This window comes from Melospiza georgiana, chromosome 10, assembly GCF_028018845.1.
Source record: "Melospiza georgiana isolate bMelGeo1 chromosome 10, bMelGeo1.pri, whole genome shotgun sequence".
NCBI lineage: Eukaryota > Metazoa > Chordata > Aves > Passeriformes > Passerellidae > Melospiza > Melospiza georgiana.
Window position 1 is genome coordinate 8,997,726 of NC_080439.1, and position 15,185 is coordinate 9,012,910.

Consider the following 15,185-nt stretch of genomic DNA (forward strand, 5'->3'; position numbering starts at 1 on the left):
CCACTGCCCGGGATTCGGTGTCCCCATGGCTGCTGCATCCAGAGCAGCGATGCTTCAGAAAGCTGCCTGCAGGTGCCACACCGTGGGGAGGGAGGGGAACGTGAGTGTGTCCCGTGGGGTGCCCTAGGGACACGGCATCAGCGGAAGAGGGGCAGAAGGAGGGCAGGCAGGAGCAGGGCCAGGGGGCTGCCGCGGATGCCGGGGCCGGAGTTCCGCTGGCGGCAGTCAGTGTAGGGCTCGATGCAGGCGGCGTAGGCCATGGCATGGGCTACATAGGTCTGCTCCTGCACCCCGTGGAAGAGGTGGGCCATGGGGCCCTTGGCCAGGATGGCCACGTCCTCACCGCCATGGGTCTCTGAACCCAGTGGCACAGCTGCCTGTGGCAGGTATTCATACTGCACTGTGGAGGGGAGAGAAGGAGGTGAGGGGGGGCAATGATGGCCTCCAGCCCCACCCCACCACCCAAGCCATGGCCTCTGTGTCCTCACTGGCTGTTTCTGGGTCCACGTCAGGCCGTATACCGCTGGGATATCCTGGCCCATTCCCGTAGAGGATCGATGTGTAGTTCTTCCCATCAGTAGTTTTCTTTTGGCCCAGAGCTGGGGAAGGGGCAATGGAGGAGGAAGATGAGGAGGAGAAGAAGGAGGGGGATCATCCAAGGAACACCCATATCACCCCTCTGGCCACAGTCAGGGTGGCACAGGACTGGCAGTACCCAGGATAGGGCACGGCCCTACCAAAGATGGAGGAGCCACGCAGGGTGTAGCCCCCGAAGGCGAAGACATGCGAGTGGTCAGCGGTGATGACGGTGAGGGTGTCATCCTCGTCTGTCATGGTGCCTGCCCGCTCGATGGCCCAGTCAAACTCCACTGCTTCTGTCAGTGCCTTATGGGCTGCACCATCATGGTGGCCGTGGTCGATTCTGCCACCTGCAGATGGGCACACACGATGGGCTGGGGACCAACAGCAGCACGCACAACTCATATACCCCCACCCTACAGCCCCCTGTCACTGGCCCCAGGGACATGAGCCCCAACTTATCTTCCACAAAGAGGTAGAAGCCTTTGGGGTTCCTGCTCAGGACGGTGATGGCTGCCTCTGTCATCTCGGTGAGAGACGGGTCCAGGGTGGTGTTACGCACCAGGTTGTACTTTGTGTCCGCGGGTTCAAAGAGACCTGTGAGGGAATGTGTTGGGGACAGCATCAGTGCCTGAGTGTCCCAGCGCCTCTTGGGTCCTGGCACAGGGGTCATTTGTTACCCATCAAATAATTCACGTTGGGGTCGGCAGCAGCTGCCAGCATCTCTGTCCTGTTCCAGACATAGCGGGCACCCTGTGGGCAGATCCCCCGGGGGGTCAGTGGGTGCCTGTCCCTGTGCCAGGGCCAGTGGGCAGAGGAGCGTCCCTGACGCGTCACGCACCGGCCGTGCCTGCAGCCACATGTCGATGAGGTTGTTGCCATCCTCGCGTATCCCATTCTGGCTGCTGTCGGCGGGGTACTCAGGGTCCGGTGTCCCCGCGGGGGTCATGTATTTCCGACCACCACCCAGGATCACCTGGAGGGGACGAGGTGGACAAAGTGTTGTTAGTGGGGGTGCCCTGAGAGGGATCTGTCCCTGCTCTCCTCCTGCGTGCGGCACTCACGTTGATGTCGACGTTGTGGACCAGCTGCCAGGCGATGTCCTTGCAGCCCTGCTGCCGCGCCTCCTGGGGCATGCTGGCGTCTGCGTACCACTCCCGGTTCACCACGTGTGCGTAGGTTCCCGAGGGTGATGCGTGCTGCACCCGCGTCGTGGTCACGATGCCCACTGCCTTCCCTGCCAAACCCCGCTCATCAGGCCCCACCGAGGGCAACACAGGGTCCCCACCACCGAGGGAAGCCCCCAGTGTGGCACCCCTTGTTCCCCCAGGGCTCCCCCCAGTCCTGCATCCCCCGTTACCAGCTCTGCGGGCTCGCTCCATCACTGAGATCACCTCGTTGCCGAACGTAGTGCTGCACTGTGAGTGGCGGGCAGCCGCGCTCACCCCGATGGTCTGGTAGTTGCCCTTCACCCCGCAGAGATAGGCTGTGGCTGTCCCTGCACTGTCAGGGACCTGCCTGTCCACATTGTAGGTCTGCCAAGGATAGAGGGACTCAGGGCAGGGGTCCACAGTGGGGTGTCCACCCAGCAACCTGTGCCACACTCATTCACTCACCCATAAATACATGTGGCATGGGGAGGGATCCCATACACAACATATGTGCAGCTCTGGGCTGCCAGCAGCCCCATGCCTGGGAAAACCTGGCCCCATGCCCAGGATCACAATGCCCCATGCCCGGCATGATGGAATTTACCTTAGAAAGAGCCACGTAGGGGAAAGCATCCAGAGCAAGAGGGGTCTCAGGGCCGAGCTTCCCTTGCTGCTGTGCCTTGAGGATGCGGGTGGCTGTGATGGTGGGGATCCCAAATCCTGGGCAGAGAGAGGGGCCTGGTCACCCTTGGGACCAGGTGCCCTGCACACATCCCACTCAGCAGAGTACTGGCCACGTCAGCCTGCTTGCTGGGGTGCAGCTGAACTCACCATCCCCAAGGAAAATGATGAGGTTTTTGGCTTTGTGTATCCTCGGCTGGAGTTCTAAGGAGGCTTCGATGGCTGCAGCTGCCTGCTTGTTCCAGAAGGATGGATTCTCCTCCTCCGCTGGGACAGTGCAAACACCCATCAGTCCCAGCACAACAGCACCTGCATCCCTGGGGCACCCCTGAGGGGTACCCAGAGCCCAGGGATACTTGTTCCCTGAGCACTCCCATGCTGGGGCTCCCTCTCACATGCACCAGGTGGTTTGGGGCTGTTTGGGGTGGGGAGAGACCGTGCAGGCTTGCACTGACTGCCTGGCGCCAGGGTCGTGGGGCAGGGAACAAGGGGGAACAGCAAAACCAGACAGAGCCAAACCCACGGTAAGGAGCGGTGATAAGAGGATACAGGCGCTTCCCCCAGACCAGCCCCAGCACAGAAGCAAGTGAAAATCTGGGGGGAAAAGTGGTGCCCAAGAAGGGCAGGGGTGACAAAGCCCCATTGATTCTTGTTCAGCTGGGCAGCCCCAGCTCCCCTCCCCAGGCCCTCCTTGTGGCCAGCCTGGCTGACACCCTGCTTCCCTGGGCACCCACCGCAGCCAGCCGGGCCCCAGCCCTTGTGCCCACCTGGAATGACAGCGGTGCCGAGCCCTGCGCAGAGGCAGAGGCTGAGGGATGCCAGGAGCTGCATGCTGAGATCTGACAGGCCAACACTGCTGGCAGTGTCTGTAAATCCAACAGCTGTGGGAGGGACTTTGGACAGGGATCAGCCCTAGCAGGGTGTGTGTGGAGGTGTGTGTCACCACATCTCTGCCGAGTGCAAAGGCCGCGGCCTGGGTTCGTGTCACCTCCTTGGCACAAGGCCCTGTGCCTGCTGGGCACACATGGGCTTGGGGCACAGGCAGATGCAGGGACAAGAGGAAGTGCAGTGATAGCATTAAATCCTGCCCTGGGCACCCTGGCTGTGGTGCCAGGCAGGGCCACGCCCTGTCCCAGGCCGCCGTGGGCAGCTCTCAGCTGGGATAACGGTGGGGATGGGGAGCACCTGGGGTCACTCATGCACTGAGCACCCTGCTCTCTTCCCAGGCTTCCATGGGCAATAAATCCATGGATGTGGACTACAACTCTGCTCCTTGCTCAGCCCTAGATAGGAATGTACCAACCCTTGTGTACAGTGCTCCAACCAGGCAAAGCTGGGCAGGACATTGCCTCTCCTCACCCGCATTTCATCACCTCCTGCACCCCAGTGCCTGCAGTGCTGGTGCCAGGCTAGAGCCAGGAGGCACAGCCAGCTGGGGGGCAGGCACAGGGCAGCAGCACCTCAGGAGGTGACGGCCACTGAGAACTTTTGCAGGGCAGATGGAGACAAGCAACCCGTGTTTATTGCATCCCTTGGTCCTGCCCACAGTGGGACTCAGCCAGAGCCTCTCAGCCCCTCCCTGTGAGGGCAGCCATGCAGAGGGCCAGGAGGGCCAGCAGGGGCTGTGGGGAGCACCGTGGGCCATGGGAGGCCCTGCGGGCTGCCCTGCACCCGGGCTCTGTGGCATAGGGCTCGAGGCAGGCGGCGTAGGCCATGGCGTGGGCGATGTAGTGCTGCTCCTGCACCCCGTGGAACAGGTGGGCCATGGGGCCCTGGGCCAGCACCACCACGTCTTCACCACTGTGAGTCTTTGTCTCCAGGCGTAAAATTGATGTTGCCTGTGCAGGCATGTGAGCATCCACAGGTGTTTCCAGAAGGGTGAGTTACCTGTGTGCTTGAGTGTGTGTGTGTGTGAGTGTGCAGGTACGTGCAAGTGTGCTCAGGTGTGTGTTTGGCTTGGAGGCTGTGCCTGTGGTTGCAGCCCAGCAGGGCTGTGTGTGAAGAGCGAGGGTGTCCTTGCAGCTCGCCATGCAGGCTGCAGCACAGCAGTGGGGCTGGCCATGGGCAGGTGGGGGACACCAGGGAGCAGGGAAGGGGCAGAGAGTGCTGGCAGCATAGGGCAGGCTGTGGGGCAACCCATGTGCCAGTCAGGCCGTGGAGCAGGGGCCTGCTCTGTGCCCAGCACTCCCAGCCCGTTGCATGCTGCCTGCTGCAGCTCCAGCAGCCTCCAGCAGGAGGGAAACTGAGGCAGGGACGTGCCCATTCCTGGGGCTGCTCCAGCACACTGCCATCCTTGGCTCCAGGGACACCAGGGCCATTCTGTAATATGGGGAAGGCGAGGGGAGCCTGGGCCTGCACAGGGCCCTCCCTCTGCTCACCCAGTGCCCATCTCTCACCCCAGATCGACCAGGACGGGCTGACCCTGCCCGAACGGACCCTCTACCTGGGGCAGGATGAGGAGAGCGAGAAGGTGAGGGGGGCACAACGGCGGCCTGGGGACAGCAGGAGAGGGAGCAGCAGCCAGCATGGCTGGCAGACAGAGGGCACCCAGTGCCAGCAGTGCTGGGGACTGGGGTGCCACAGGACAGTGGGGGATGGCCCTGAGCATCCCTTCCTTGCTGGCCCTGGCTGAAAAGGATGGAGGGGGTGTCCTTCAGGGTGGCATGGAGTGGGGGTCCCCATGCCCCCCTGACAGTGCCTGCCCTGGCAGCTCAAGTGGAAGCGCTTGCTGGATCACATCTTCCATGACAGCTTCTCGGAGGAGGAGGAGGTGGTGCTGCTGGCCAACGACTACATGCACAAGGTGTCCAACCTCATCCGTGTGACATCCAGCAGGTGAGGGGGCTGGCACCCCCTGTGCCCCTGGCACCTTTCCCAGCCTGGCAGGGGACACAGGACAGCTGCGCCTGGAACCTCCCACCATCACCCTCCTCCTGGTGCGGGAAGGCCGTGCTGGGCACAGGAAATCTGGGAAAGCTTGTGGGAAAGGCTCTGTTGTGAGCCCCACAGCATCCTGGTCGTGCCTGGACACCTGCTGAGCTACCCCTGCCAGAGGTCACCAGACTCATGGCACCTCAGGGAGGGACGTGGTGCCGGCCTGTCCCTGTGCCCCACCAGCCATGGCCCCTGTGTCCCCGATCAGGGGTGTCCCCAAGCAGAGGTGTCCCTGAGCAGGGGTGTCCCCATCCTGGCACATGCTCCCACTGTCCCTGTGCCTGGGGACATGCTGAGGGCCGCCCCTGTCCCTGTCCCAGGATCCTCCACAACTACATGCTGTGGCGCATCGTGGTGGTGCTGAGCGAGCACCTCTCCACCCCCTTCCGCGATGCCATCCACGAGCTCTCCAAGGAGATGGAGGGCAATGAGAAGCAGCTGGAGCCGGGTAAGATCTGCCTGAGCCAGGCTAACAAGCACTTTGGAATGGCCCTGGGAGCTCTCTTCGCTGACATGGGGGGGCTCAAACTCGCCTACTACGTGAGTGTCCCCCCACCCTGTGTGTCACAGCCATGGGCAGCTGCTTATGCCATCCCTGTTGAGGGGGAGGAGATGCCCCAAACCCTCCTTACAACCTGCAGCAAGGAGTGGTCAGGATCCTGATTGCTGATTGCTGGGGGCTTGGGGTGGGTTTGTGGGAGTATCCAGGCCATGCTATCCAGGCATCCCTTGTTCACCAGGCCTACCAGAAGTGGGTGAGGGAGCATGGCCCTGAGCACCCCCTGCACCACGTGAAGTACACACACGACCAGCTCTTCTTCATCGCCTTTGCCCAGGTGAGTCCCTGCCCTCCTCACATGTAACAGCTGTTGGGGCAGGAGGGTCACCTTGTGTGGGGCCAGTGGCCCAAAGGGATGAGGAGAGAGCCTTGTGGAACACATGGCCAATGGCCAGGAGCTGGGCTCAGCTGCATCAGCAGGTCCTGGGCTCAGGGTACAGAGCTCAGCCCTGAAGGATCACCCCACACTCTCCTGTTGTTCCCGTGGACCCTACAATAATAAATTAGTGTGTCCCTCATGACTTCCAGAGCATCAGAGTGAAAAACACACTCAATCCCAAAATTCTAGGAAAAGCTGCAGCCAGGCAGCTTACAGTCAAGGCAGGTGGAGGACTTCACTGTCTCCAAGGGGCTGCCCCATGCCAAAAGCCTCCCCTGCATGGTGCCCTCCCCATGCCAGCCCCCTGTCCACGCACCAGCCCTGCCCGGGGGGGCACAGCGGCGCAGCCGGGCCGGGCGATGCCGGCCTGCCTGGGAGCGCAGGCACACGGACACTGCTGTATTTTCCGCTGCTGTTTCTGGTCAATAAAGCGCTGGATATGCTGGGTGGCTGCCAGGGGCCATGGCCAGGGGATGGGAGCAGTGGGCAGCACCCCCAGCCCTGCCCACATGGCACAGGCACCCCCACTCCATGAACACGCCTGTCCCACCAGAGTCACACTGCGTGTTTATTTAACCCCCCACTGCCCGGGATTCGGTGTCCCCGTGGCTGCTGCGTCCAGAGCAGCGATGCTTCAGAAAGCTGCCTGCAGGTGCCACACCGTGGGGAGGGAGGGGAACGTGAGTGTGTCCCGTGGGGTGCCCTAGGGACACGGCATCAGCGGAAGAGGGGCAGAAGGAGGGCAGGCAGGAGCAGGGCCAGGGGGCTGCCGCGGATGCTGGGGCCGGAGTTCCGCTGGCGGCAGCCAGCGTAGGGCTCGATGCAGGCGGCGTAGGCCATGACATGGGCTACATAGGTCTGCTCCTGCACCCCGTGGAAGAGGTGGGCCATGGGGCCTTTGGCCAGGATGGCCACGTCCTCACCGCCATGGGTCTCTGACTCCAGTGGCACAGCTGCCTGTGGCTGGTAATCGAAGTGCACTGTGGAGGGGAGAGAAGGAGGTGAGGGGGGGCAATGATGGCCCCCAGCCCCACCCCACCACCCAAGCCATGGCCTCTGTGTCCTCACTGGCTGTTTCTGGGTCCACGTTGGGCCGGTCAGGGCCAGGGTATCCTGGCCCATTCCCGTAGAGGATCGATGTGTAGTTCTTCCCGTCACTGGCTTTCGTAGGCGCCAGACCTGCAGAACGGGCAATGGAGAGGAAGAAGGAGGAGGATCATCCAAGGAACACCCATATCAACCCTCTGGCCACAGTCAGGGTGGCACAGGACTGGCAGTACCCAGGATAGGGCACGGCCCTACCGAAGATGGAGGAGCCACGCAGGGTGTAGCCCCCGAAGGTGAAGACATGCGAGTGGTCAGCGGTGACGACGGTGAGGGTGTCATCCTCGTCTGTCATGGTGCCTGCCCGCTCGATGGCCCAGTCAAACTCCACTGCTTCTGTCAGTGCCTTGTGGGGTGAACCTTCGTGGTGGCCACGGTCAATTCTCCCACCTGCAGATGGGCACACACGATGGGCTGGGGACCTCCTACTCCTACCCTACAGCCCCCTGTCACTGGCCCCAGGGACATGAGCCCCAACTTATCTTCCACAAAGAGGTAGAAGCCATTGGGGTTCCTGCTCAGGACGGTGATGGCTGCCTCTGTCATCTCGGTGAGAGACGGGTCCAGGGTGGTGTTACGCACCAGGTTGTACTTTGTGTCCACGGGTTCAAAGAGACCTGTGAGGGAATGTGTTGGGGACAGCATCAGTGCCTGAGTGTCCCAGCGCCTCTTGGGTCCTGGCACAGGGGTCATTTGTTACCCATCAAATAATTCACGTTGGGGTCGGCAGCAGCTGCCAGCATCTCTGTCCTGTTCCAGACATAGCGGGCACCCTGTGGGCAGATCCCCCGGGGGGTCAGTGGGTGCCTGTCCCTGTGCCAGGGCCAGTGGGCAGAGGAGCGTCCCTGACGCGTCACGCACCGGCCGTGCCTGCAGCCACATGTCGATGAGGTTGTTGCCATCCTCGCGTATCCCATTCTGGCTGCTGTCGGCGGGGTACTCAGGGTCCGGTGTCCCCGCGGGGGTCATGTATTTCCGACCACCACCCAGGATCACCTGGAGGGGATGAGGTGGACAAAGTGTTGTTAGTGGGGGTGCCCTGAGAGGGGTCTGTCCCTGCTCTCCTCCCGCGTGCGGCGCTCACGTTGATGTCGACGTTGTGGACCAGCTGCCAGGCGATGTCCTTGCAGCCCTGCTGCCGCGCCTCCTGGGGCATGCTGGCGTCTGCGTACCAGTTCCTGTCCACCACGTGTGCGTAGGTTCCCGAGGGTGATGCGTGCTGCACCCGCGTCGTGGTCACGATGCCTACTGCCTTCCCTGCCAAACCCCGCTCATCAGGCCCCACCGAGGGCAACACAGGGTCCCACCACCAAGCTATGGGATCCCCACTGCAGGGGAAAGCCCCCGGTGTGGCACCCCTTGTTCCCCCAGGGCTCCCCCCAGCCCTGCATCCCCCGTTACCAGCTCTGCGGGCTCGCTCCATCACTGAGATCACCTCGTTGCCAAATGTGGTGCTGCACTCTCCATAGCGGGCGGCCGCGCTCACCCCAATGGTCTTGTAGTTGCCCTTCACCCCACAGAGATAGGCTGTGCCTGTCCCCGCACTGTCAGGGACATGTCTGTCCACATTGTAGGTCTGCCAAGGATAGAGGGGAGGGTCTCCAGTAGGGTGTCCTAGCAGCACCCCTGCCACACTCCTTCACTCACACATGAACACACGTGGGATGGGGAGGGATCCCAAACACAACATACGTGCAGCTCTGGGCGGCCAGGGCTGCAGATATGTGATAACCATGGTCCCATGCTCAGGATCACAACGCCCCATTTCCAGCATGCTGGAATTTACCTTAGACAGAGCCATGTAGGGGAAAGCATCCAGAGCAAGAGGGGTCTCAGGGCCAAGCTTCCCCTTCTGCTGCCCCTTAAGGATGCGGGTGGCTGTGATGGTGGAGACCCCGAATCCTGGGCAGAGAGAGGGGCCTGGTCACCCTCGGGACCAGGTGCCCTGCACACATCCCACTCAGCAGAGTACTGGCCACGTCAGCCTGCTTGCTGGGGTGCAGCTGGACTCACCATCCCCAAGGAAAATGATGAGGTTTTTGGCTTTGTGTATCCTCGGCTGGAGTTCTAAGGAGGTTTGGATGGCTGCAGCTGCCTGCTTGTTCCAGAAGGATGGATTCTCCTCCTCCGCTGGGACAGTGCAAACACCCATCAGTCCCAGCACAACAGCACCTGCATCCCTGGGGCACCCCTGAGGGGTACCCAGAGCGCAGGGATACTTGTTCCCTGAGCACTCCCATGCTGGGGCTCCCTCTCACATGCACCAGGTGGTTTGGGGCTGTTTGGGGTGGGGAGAGACCGTGCAGGCTTGCACTGACTGCCTGGCGCCAGGGTCGTGGGGCAGGGAACAAGGGGGAACAGCAAAACCAGACAGAGCCAAACCCATGGTAGGGAGCGGTGATAAGAGGATACAGGCGCTTCCCCCAGACCAGCCCCCAGCACAGAAGCAAGTGAAAATCTGGGGGAAAAGTGGTGCCCAAGAAGGGCAGGGGTGACAAAGCCCCATTGATTCTTGTTCAGCTGGGCAGCCCCAGCTCCCCTCCCCAGGCCCTCCTTGTGGCCAGCCTGGCTGACACCCTGCTTCCCTGGGCACCCACCGCAGCCAGCCGGGCCCCAGCCCTTGTGCCCACCTGGAATGACAGCGGTGCCGAGCCCTGCGCAGAGGCAGAGGCTGAGGGATGCCAGGAGCTGCATGCTGAGATCTGACAGGCCAACACTGCTGGCAGTGTCTGTAAATCCAACAGCTGTGGGAGGGACTTTGGACAGGGATCAGCCCTAGCAGGGTGTGTGTGGAGGTGTGTGTCACCACATCTCTGCCGAGTGCAAAGGCCGCGGCCTGGGTTCGTGTCACCTCCTTGGCACAAGGCCCTGTGCCTGCTGGGCACACATGGGCTTGGGGCACAGGCAGATGCAGGGACAAGAGGAAGTGCAGTGATAGCATTAAATCCTGCCCTGGGCACCCTGGCTGTGGTGCCAGGCAGGGCCACGCCCTGTCCCAGGCCGCCGTGGGCAGCTCTCAGCTGGGATAACGGTGGGGATGGGGAGCACCTGGGGTCACTCGTGCACTGAGCACCCTGCTCTCTTCCCAGGCTTCCATGGGCAATAAATCCATGGATGTGGACTACAACTCTGCTCCTTGCTCAGCCCTAGATAGGAAAGTACCAACCCTTGTGTACAGTGCTCCAACCAGGCAAAGCTGGGCAGGACATTGCCTCTCCTCACCCGCATTTCATCACCTCCTGCACCCCAGTGCCTGCAGTGCTGGTGCCAGGCTAGAGCCAGGAGGCACAGCCAGCTGGGGGGGCAGGCACAGGGCAGCAGCACCTCAGGAGGTGACGGCCACTGAGAACTTTTGCAGGGCAGATGGAGACAAGCAACCCGTGTTTATTGCATCCCTTGGTCCTGCCCACAGTGGGACTCAGCCAGAGCCTCTCAGCCCCTCCCTGTGAGGGCAGCCATGCAGAGGGCCAGGAGGGCCAGCAGGGGCTGTGGCGAGCACCGTGGGCCATGGGAGGCCCTGCGGGCTGCCCTGCACCCGGGCTCTGTGGCATAGGGCTCGAGGCAGGCGGCGTAGGCCATGGCGTGGGCGATGTAGTGCTGCTCCTGCACCCCGTGGAACAGGTGGGCCATGGGGCCCTGGGCCAGCACCACCACGTCTTCCCCACTGTGAGTCTCTGTCTCCAGGGGCACAGCTGCCTGCTGTCTGTAGTCCTTGTCCTCTGCAGGGGGAAGAGGAGAAATGAGGCTGGGGTCTGTCTTGCTGACATGTCACAGGGCTGGGGGACAGCTCCCATCACTCCTGCACCAGACTGATTTCTGTAGTAGGGTGACTCCTGAGCCTCACAGTGGCACCCGGACCCTGTGTGGCATCCATGGCCATGCCAGTGTGATACTGTCCCCAGCCAGTCTGTGCCTCCACCCAATCCCCATCACTCACTGGGAATCTGTCCCCAGCCACCCCATGGCTCTGCCACCTCCCCAGCAGACTGGTACCTGCAGCAGGGAGGCTGGCAGCTGGACGGGCCCCATCACGGATGCTGTAGCCAGGACCATTGCCATAGAGGATGCTGGTGTAGGCTCGCTTGTCCTTGGCTTTCTTGGGGGCCAGCCCTGGCACAGGGAAGGACATTGTCACCCCCTGTCCCAGCTGGGTATCCCTCCCCAGCTCCCTGCCTGGGCAAGCTCAACCTCCCTTTGGAGCAACAGGGTGAGGTGGAAAGAGGGATGCTCACTGCCCCTCTCCAGGACCCACCAAAGATGGAGTTGCCTCGTGGTGTGCTGCCCCCAAAAGTGAAGACATGGGAGTGATCGGCCGTCACCACGGTCAGGGTATCAGCAGGGGACGTGAGCTCTCCTGCCCGTGCCACCGCCCGGTCCAGCATCACGGCCTCCATCAGCGCCTGCTTGGCTCGGCCACTGTGGTGGCCATGGTCGATTCTGCCACCTGCACGGGGAATGTGGCTGTCACCCTCTCCCTGGTCTCCTTGTACGGCCACCTACTCCCAGGACCTACATCCCACCTCAGCCCCAGCCACACTGCCCGCCTGGAGCTACTCATCTTCCACAAAGAGGAAGAAGCCCTTGGGGTTCCTGCGCAGGATGCGGATGGCCTTTTCCGTCATCTCCACGATGGAGGGGTCTGTGGATGTGTTGCGGTTCAGCTCATACTTCATGTCCTTGGGCTCGAAGAGGCCTGGGGGAGGAGGGTGAGGGGGTCCATGCCGGGGCTGCTTTGTGCCTCTGCTGACATGTCCAGAGAGGGGAGGAGGAAGCATTGCCACTGGTGCAGCCAGTGATGCTCCTACCCATAAGGTGGCTCACAGAGTCGTCTTTGACCGCATCCAGGCCCTTCTTGTCCCAGACATAGTGGGCACCCTGCCAGCGAGAGCAGAATCAGTGCCAATGACACACACCCTGTGCCCAGGGTTCCATCTCCTCTTCCCCCACACACTACCTGCTTGGCACTCAGCCACTCAGCAATCAAGTCCCGACCGTCCTTCCTGGTGCCATTTTGATCCGGGTCCTCTGGATACTCGGGGTCCGGAGTGTGCCTGGGGGTCATGTACATCCTCCCGCCGCCCAGGATCACCTGTGGGGAGCTCAGTAGACCCTCCCAGTGTTCCATGGCCCCTCCCTCCCGCTCCCGCTCCCGCTCCCCAGCTCACGTTGATGTCAGTGTTGTGCACCAGCTGGAAGGCGATGTCCTTGCAGCCGTCCTGCAGGGCCTCCCTGGGCATGTTGGCATCAGCGTACCAGCTCCGGCTGGCCGAGTGCGCGTAGGCTGCCCCGGGGGACGCGTGCTGCACCCGCGTGGTCGTCACGATGCCCACAGACTTGCCTGCAGTGTGGCCAAGAGTTTACAGGGAGCCCATCCAGCCCTGCATGGCACTGGATGGCCGTGCCTGGCTTTCCAACAGGGTTTCCTGCTGTCCCATACCCGCCAGCCTGGCCCGGTGCAGGACAGAGTCCACCTCGTTGCCAAAGGTGGTGTGGCATTTCCCATAGACGGCTGCCCCACTTAGGCCCAGGGTCTTGGCGTTGGCCTTCACCCCACAGAGGTAGGCGGTGCCCGTGCCAGCGCTGTCGGGCACCTGCCGGTCGATGGTGTAGGTCTGGAAGCAAGATGGGTGCAGTGGGGTTTCAAGCAGGGGCAGCAGGAGTGTCCCCCCAGCCCTGCCCTGCTCACCTTGGCCAGGGCCACGTGGGGAAAGGTCTCCATGGCCAAGACGCTCTCCTCGCCCGAGCCACCGGCCAGCTGCCCCTTGTAGATCCGAGCTGCTGACATGGTGGACAGCCCCATGCCTGTGGCCATGTCTGAGTCACTGGGGGGCAGTGGGCCGGACCAGGGAGAGCCCTGCCCTCCCCAGGCACTGCCTGAGGGCTTGCCCCAGCCCCATCTTCTCATCAGCCACATCCCCTGGCTGCTGGGGAGCCGCAGGGCCTGGCAGTGACCCGGGGCACTCACCGTCACCCATGAAGAGGATGATGTTTTTGGCCCGCTGTGCTGCTGGCTGCAAGGCCAGAGCCAACTCCAGCCTCCTCCTGGCACCTTTATTCCAGTAGCCCGGGGTCTTCTCAGCATCTGGAGGTGAGAGCAGAGCTGGGAGCCTCCAGGTGCACCCCTGGGATGTCCAGCATGCTCATCTCTACCCAAGGTGAATTTAGCTGCTGTAAGCCCACCCCATGGAGGACCAGGAAGCCCCAGGAGGATCAGCATGACTTTTACAGACCAGCATTGATCAGAAACTACCTGCAGAAAGGAAACTGAGGCACAGGTTGGCAGGGAAGTCGCTTGTACCTCTTGGCAGAGTGGATGAGGAGCCTGAGGATCAGCCACAGCGAGTGTGCAATGGCTGGGTAACCACGGCTGGCTGTGGCTATTGGGCCACTTATCCAAAGTCAGGAATGGGGGTTGGGAGCAGCAGGGACGGGGCAGGGGGGGAGCAGAGCCTGCTCTGGGGGGAAGCTGAGACAAACCCACTCAAAGGTTGTGGTATCAGAGCACCCTGAGGTGGCAGTGAGGGTTCCCATTTGCTGGCATCCCAAGGGGAGGTGACATGGTCCCTGGAGACCCCCAAGGAAGTGACACCAGCCCCAGAATCCCCCACCAGAGGTTCTTACCCCACTGTCCCACACGTGTCCTGTCACCAGAGGCTGCAGCGGCGAGCTGGGCGAGGAGGCAGAGGAGAAGGCAGAGGAGAAGGCACTTTCCAGAGGAAAGCGGCCGCCCCATGCTGCCCACCGCGGCTCCTCCTGGAATGCTGCCTTAGTCCAGGCCCAGGGACAGCCCTTTATGGCTCTTCCCTGTCCCGTGAGATGATGAGCTGATAACATTCACCGGCTATCTCCCAGCCCTCTCAGGGCCCTCCCAATGCCAGCGCCCCACCCTGGGGCCATCCCTGCCCCCACCAGCAAGGCAGGACCTCCAGCCTGTCCCTGAGGACCAGGGCACCTCTGGGCCCCAGCTCCCATGGGGGCGGCTGCTGGGGGACCCTGGGGAGTGGGAGGGAGAGCACAGGGCAAAGGGCTGTTTTTGCAGACAGGCTGATCTGGGCCAGGCTGGATTTGTCTGGTTTCTCCTGAGACAAACCCGAGGAGGGGGACACTGGGCTGAGGGGTAGGGAGTGGACATATTGGCTTTGGTGTCAGTGTTCTCTGGTCCCCGCTGCCTACTGGCTCCTGGGACAGCTGGTGCCTGACATGCTGGGTGCCCTGGGGCAGCCCATGCCAGCACACTGCACAGTGGGGTACCTGCTGTGGGCAGGAACAGCCCCTGTCACCAGCATCAGGTGACATCCACCCGTGATTGCACCAGGCCATCTGGAAGGACACTGCATGAGCACAAGTCCTGGGGACTACAGGTGTCACTGATGGCTTCACCAGCTCCTAGGAAGTGTGCAGTGCCCAGCCCTGATCCCCCATCCTGACCCAGGCAGTTGAGGTTTGGCCAGCTCCTGGCTCCTGCAGATGGCTGACGTGCTGGTGCTGGCCATGGCTGTCACCACAGCAGAGGGATGCAGGGCACCCTTCCTGCCTGGCACAATGGATCCATTCCTTCTTGCCAGATGTCAATCCCTTCACCAGCCACTGCTTTTGATGATGTGGAGGCTGCCAGAGCAGCCCACGCCCCCAACACATGCTCAGAGTGTGGGTGGGGGACATGGGGACAGAGCAGGCAGAGGTGGCTGGAGATGGCAGAGGTCAGTTGGTCAGTGAGGCACTGGATGCAAGGACATGGTGCCATAGCGCCCCTGAGCAGGGTTAGGCTCGAGGCCAAGGTGTGAGGGACTGGAGCAGA

The 15,185-nt window shown here is 62.3% G+C and overlaps 3 protein-coding genes across 3 annotated transcripts; all 3 read right to left on the minus strand.

Moving 5' to 3' along the window:
* Positions 1–137: 137 nt before the first annotated feature.
* Positions 138–3,242, minus strand: LOC131087609 (intestinal-type alkaline phosphatase-like). Its single transcript, XM_058031388.1, has 11 exons — positions 3,179–3,242; positions 2,562–2,678; positions 2,335–2,450; positions 1,940–2,114; positions 1,644–1,816; positions 1,421–1,555; positions 1,260–1,332; positions 1,044–1,176; positions 738–931; positions 489–599; positions 138–400 (listed from the first exon to the last, which is right to left on the minus strand). The coding sequence occupies exons 1-11, from the start codon at positions 3,240–3,242 to the stop codon at positions 138–140; spliced, it is 1,554 nt and encodes a 517-aa protein (XP_057887371.1).
* Positions 3,243–7,000: 3,758 nt separating this feature from the next.
* Positions 7,001–10,081, minus strand: LOC131087611 (intestinal-type alkaline phosphatase-like). Its single transcript, XM_058031389.1, has 11 exons — positions 10,018–10,081; positions 9,401–9,517; positions 9,174–9,289; positions 8,789–8,963; positions 8,472–8,644; positions 8,249–8,383; positions 8,088–8,160; positions 7,872–8,004; positions 7,586–7,779; positions 7,352–7,462; positions 7,001–7,263 (listed from the first exon to the last, which is right to left on the minus strand). The coding sequence occupies exons 1-11, from the start codon at positions 10,079–10,081 to the stop codon at positions 7,001–7,003; spliced, it is 1,554 nt and encodes a 517-aa protein (XP_057887372.1).
* A 738-nt stretch (positions 10,082–10,819) lies between these two features.
* On the minus strand, positions 10,820–14,880 carry LOC131087612 (intestinal-type alkaline phosphatase-like). Its single transcript, XM_058031390.1, has 12 exons — positions 14,816–14,880; positions 13,996–14,054; positions 13,353–13,469; positions 13,074–13,189; positions 12,825–12,999; positions 12,553–12,725; positions 12,342–12,476; positions 12,193–12,262; positions 11,942–12,080; positions 11,640–11,848; positions 11,381–11,497; positions 10,820–11,106 (listed from the first exon to the last, which is right to left on the minus strand). Exons 1-12 carry the CDS (start codon positions 14,878–14,880, stop codon positions 10,820–10,822), a joined length of 1,662 nt encoding a protein of 553 aa, XP_057887373.1.
* Positions 14,881–15,185: the final 305 nt, after the last annotated feature.

Bases quoted from the DNA above. Each gene is read 5' to 3' on its own strand.
- LOC131087612 (XM_058031390.1), bottom strand. From the start codon at position 14,880: ATGGCCAGCACCAGCACGTCAGCCATCTGCAGGAGCCAGGAGCTGGCC. The intron at 12,726-12,824 runs GTATGGGACAGC...GCCACACTGCAG, and splicing joins GCACCGGGCCAGGCTGGCGG to GCAAGTCTGTGGGCATCGTG. The intron at 12,263-12,341 runs GTAGTGTGTGGG...TCTCGCTGGCAG, and splicing joins AGTGGCTGAGTGCCAAGCAG to GGTGCCCACTATGTCTGGGA.
- LOC131087609 (XM_058031388.1), bottom strand. From the start codon at position 3,242: ATGCAGCTCCTGGCATCCCTCAGCCTCTGCCTCTGCGCAGGGCTCGGC. The intron at 1,817-1,939 runs GTAACGGGGGAT...GGGGTTTGGCAG, and splicing joins GGAGCGAGCCCGCAGAGCTG to GGAAGGCAGTGGGCATCGTG. The intron at 401-488 runs GTGAGGACACAG...TCCCCTCCACAG, and splicing joins CGTGGACCCAGAAACAGCCA to TGCAGTATGAATACCTGCCA.
- LOC131087611 (XM_058031389.1), bottom strand. From the start codon at position 10,081: ATGCAGCTCCTGGCATCCCTCAGCCTCTGCCTCTGCGCAGGGCTCGGC. The intron at 9,290-9,400 runs GTGAGTCCAGCT...CTCTCTGCCCAG, and splicing joins CATCATTTTCCTTGGGGATG to GATTCGGGGTCTCCACCATC. The intron at 8,384-8,471 runs GTGAGCGCCGCA...CATCCCCTCCAG, and splicing joins TCCACAACGTCGACATCAAC to GTGATCCTGGGTGGTGGTCG.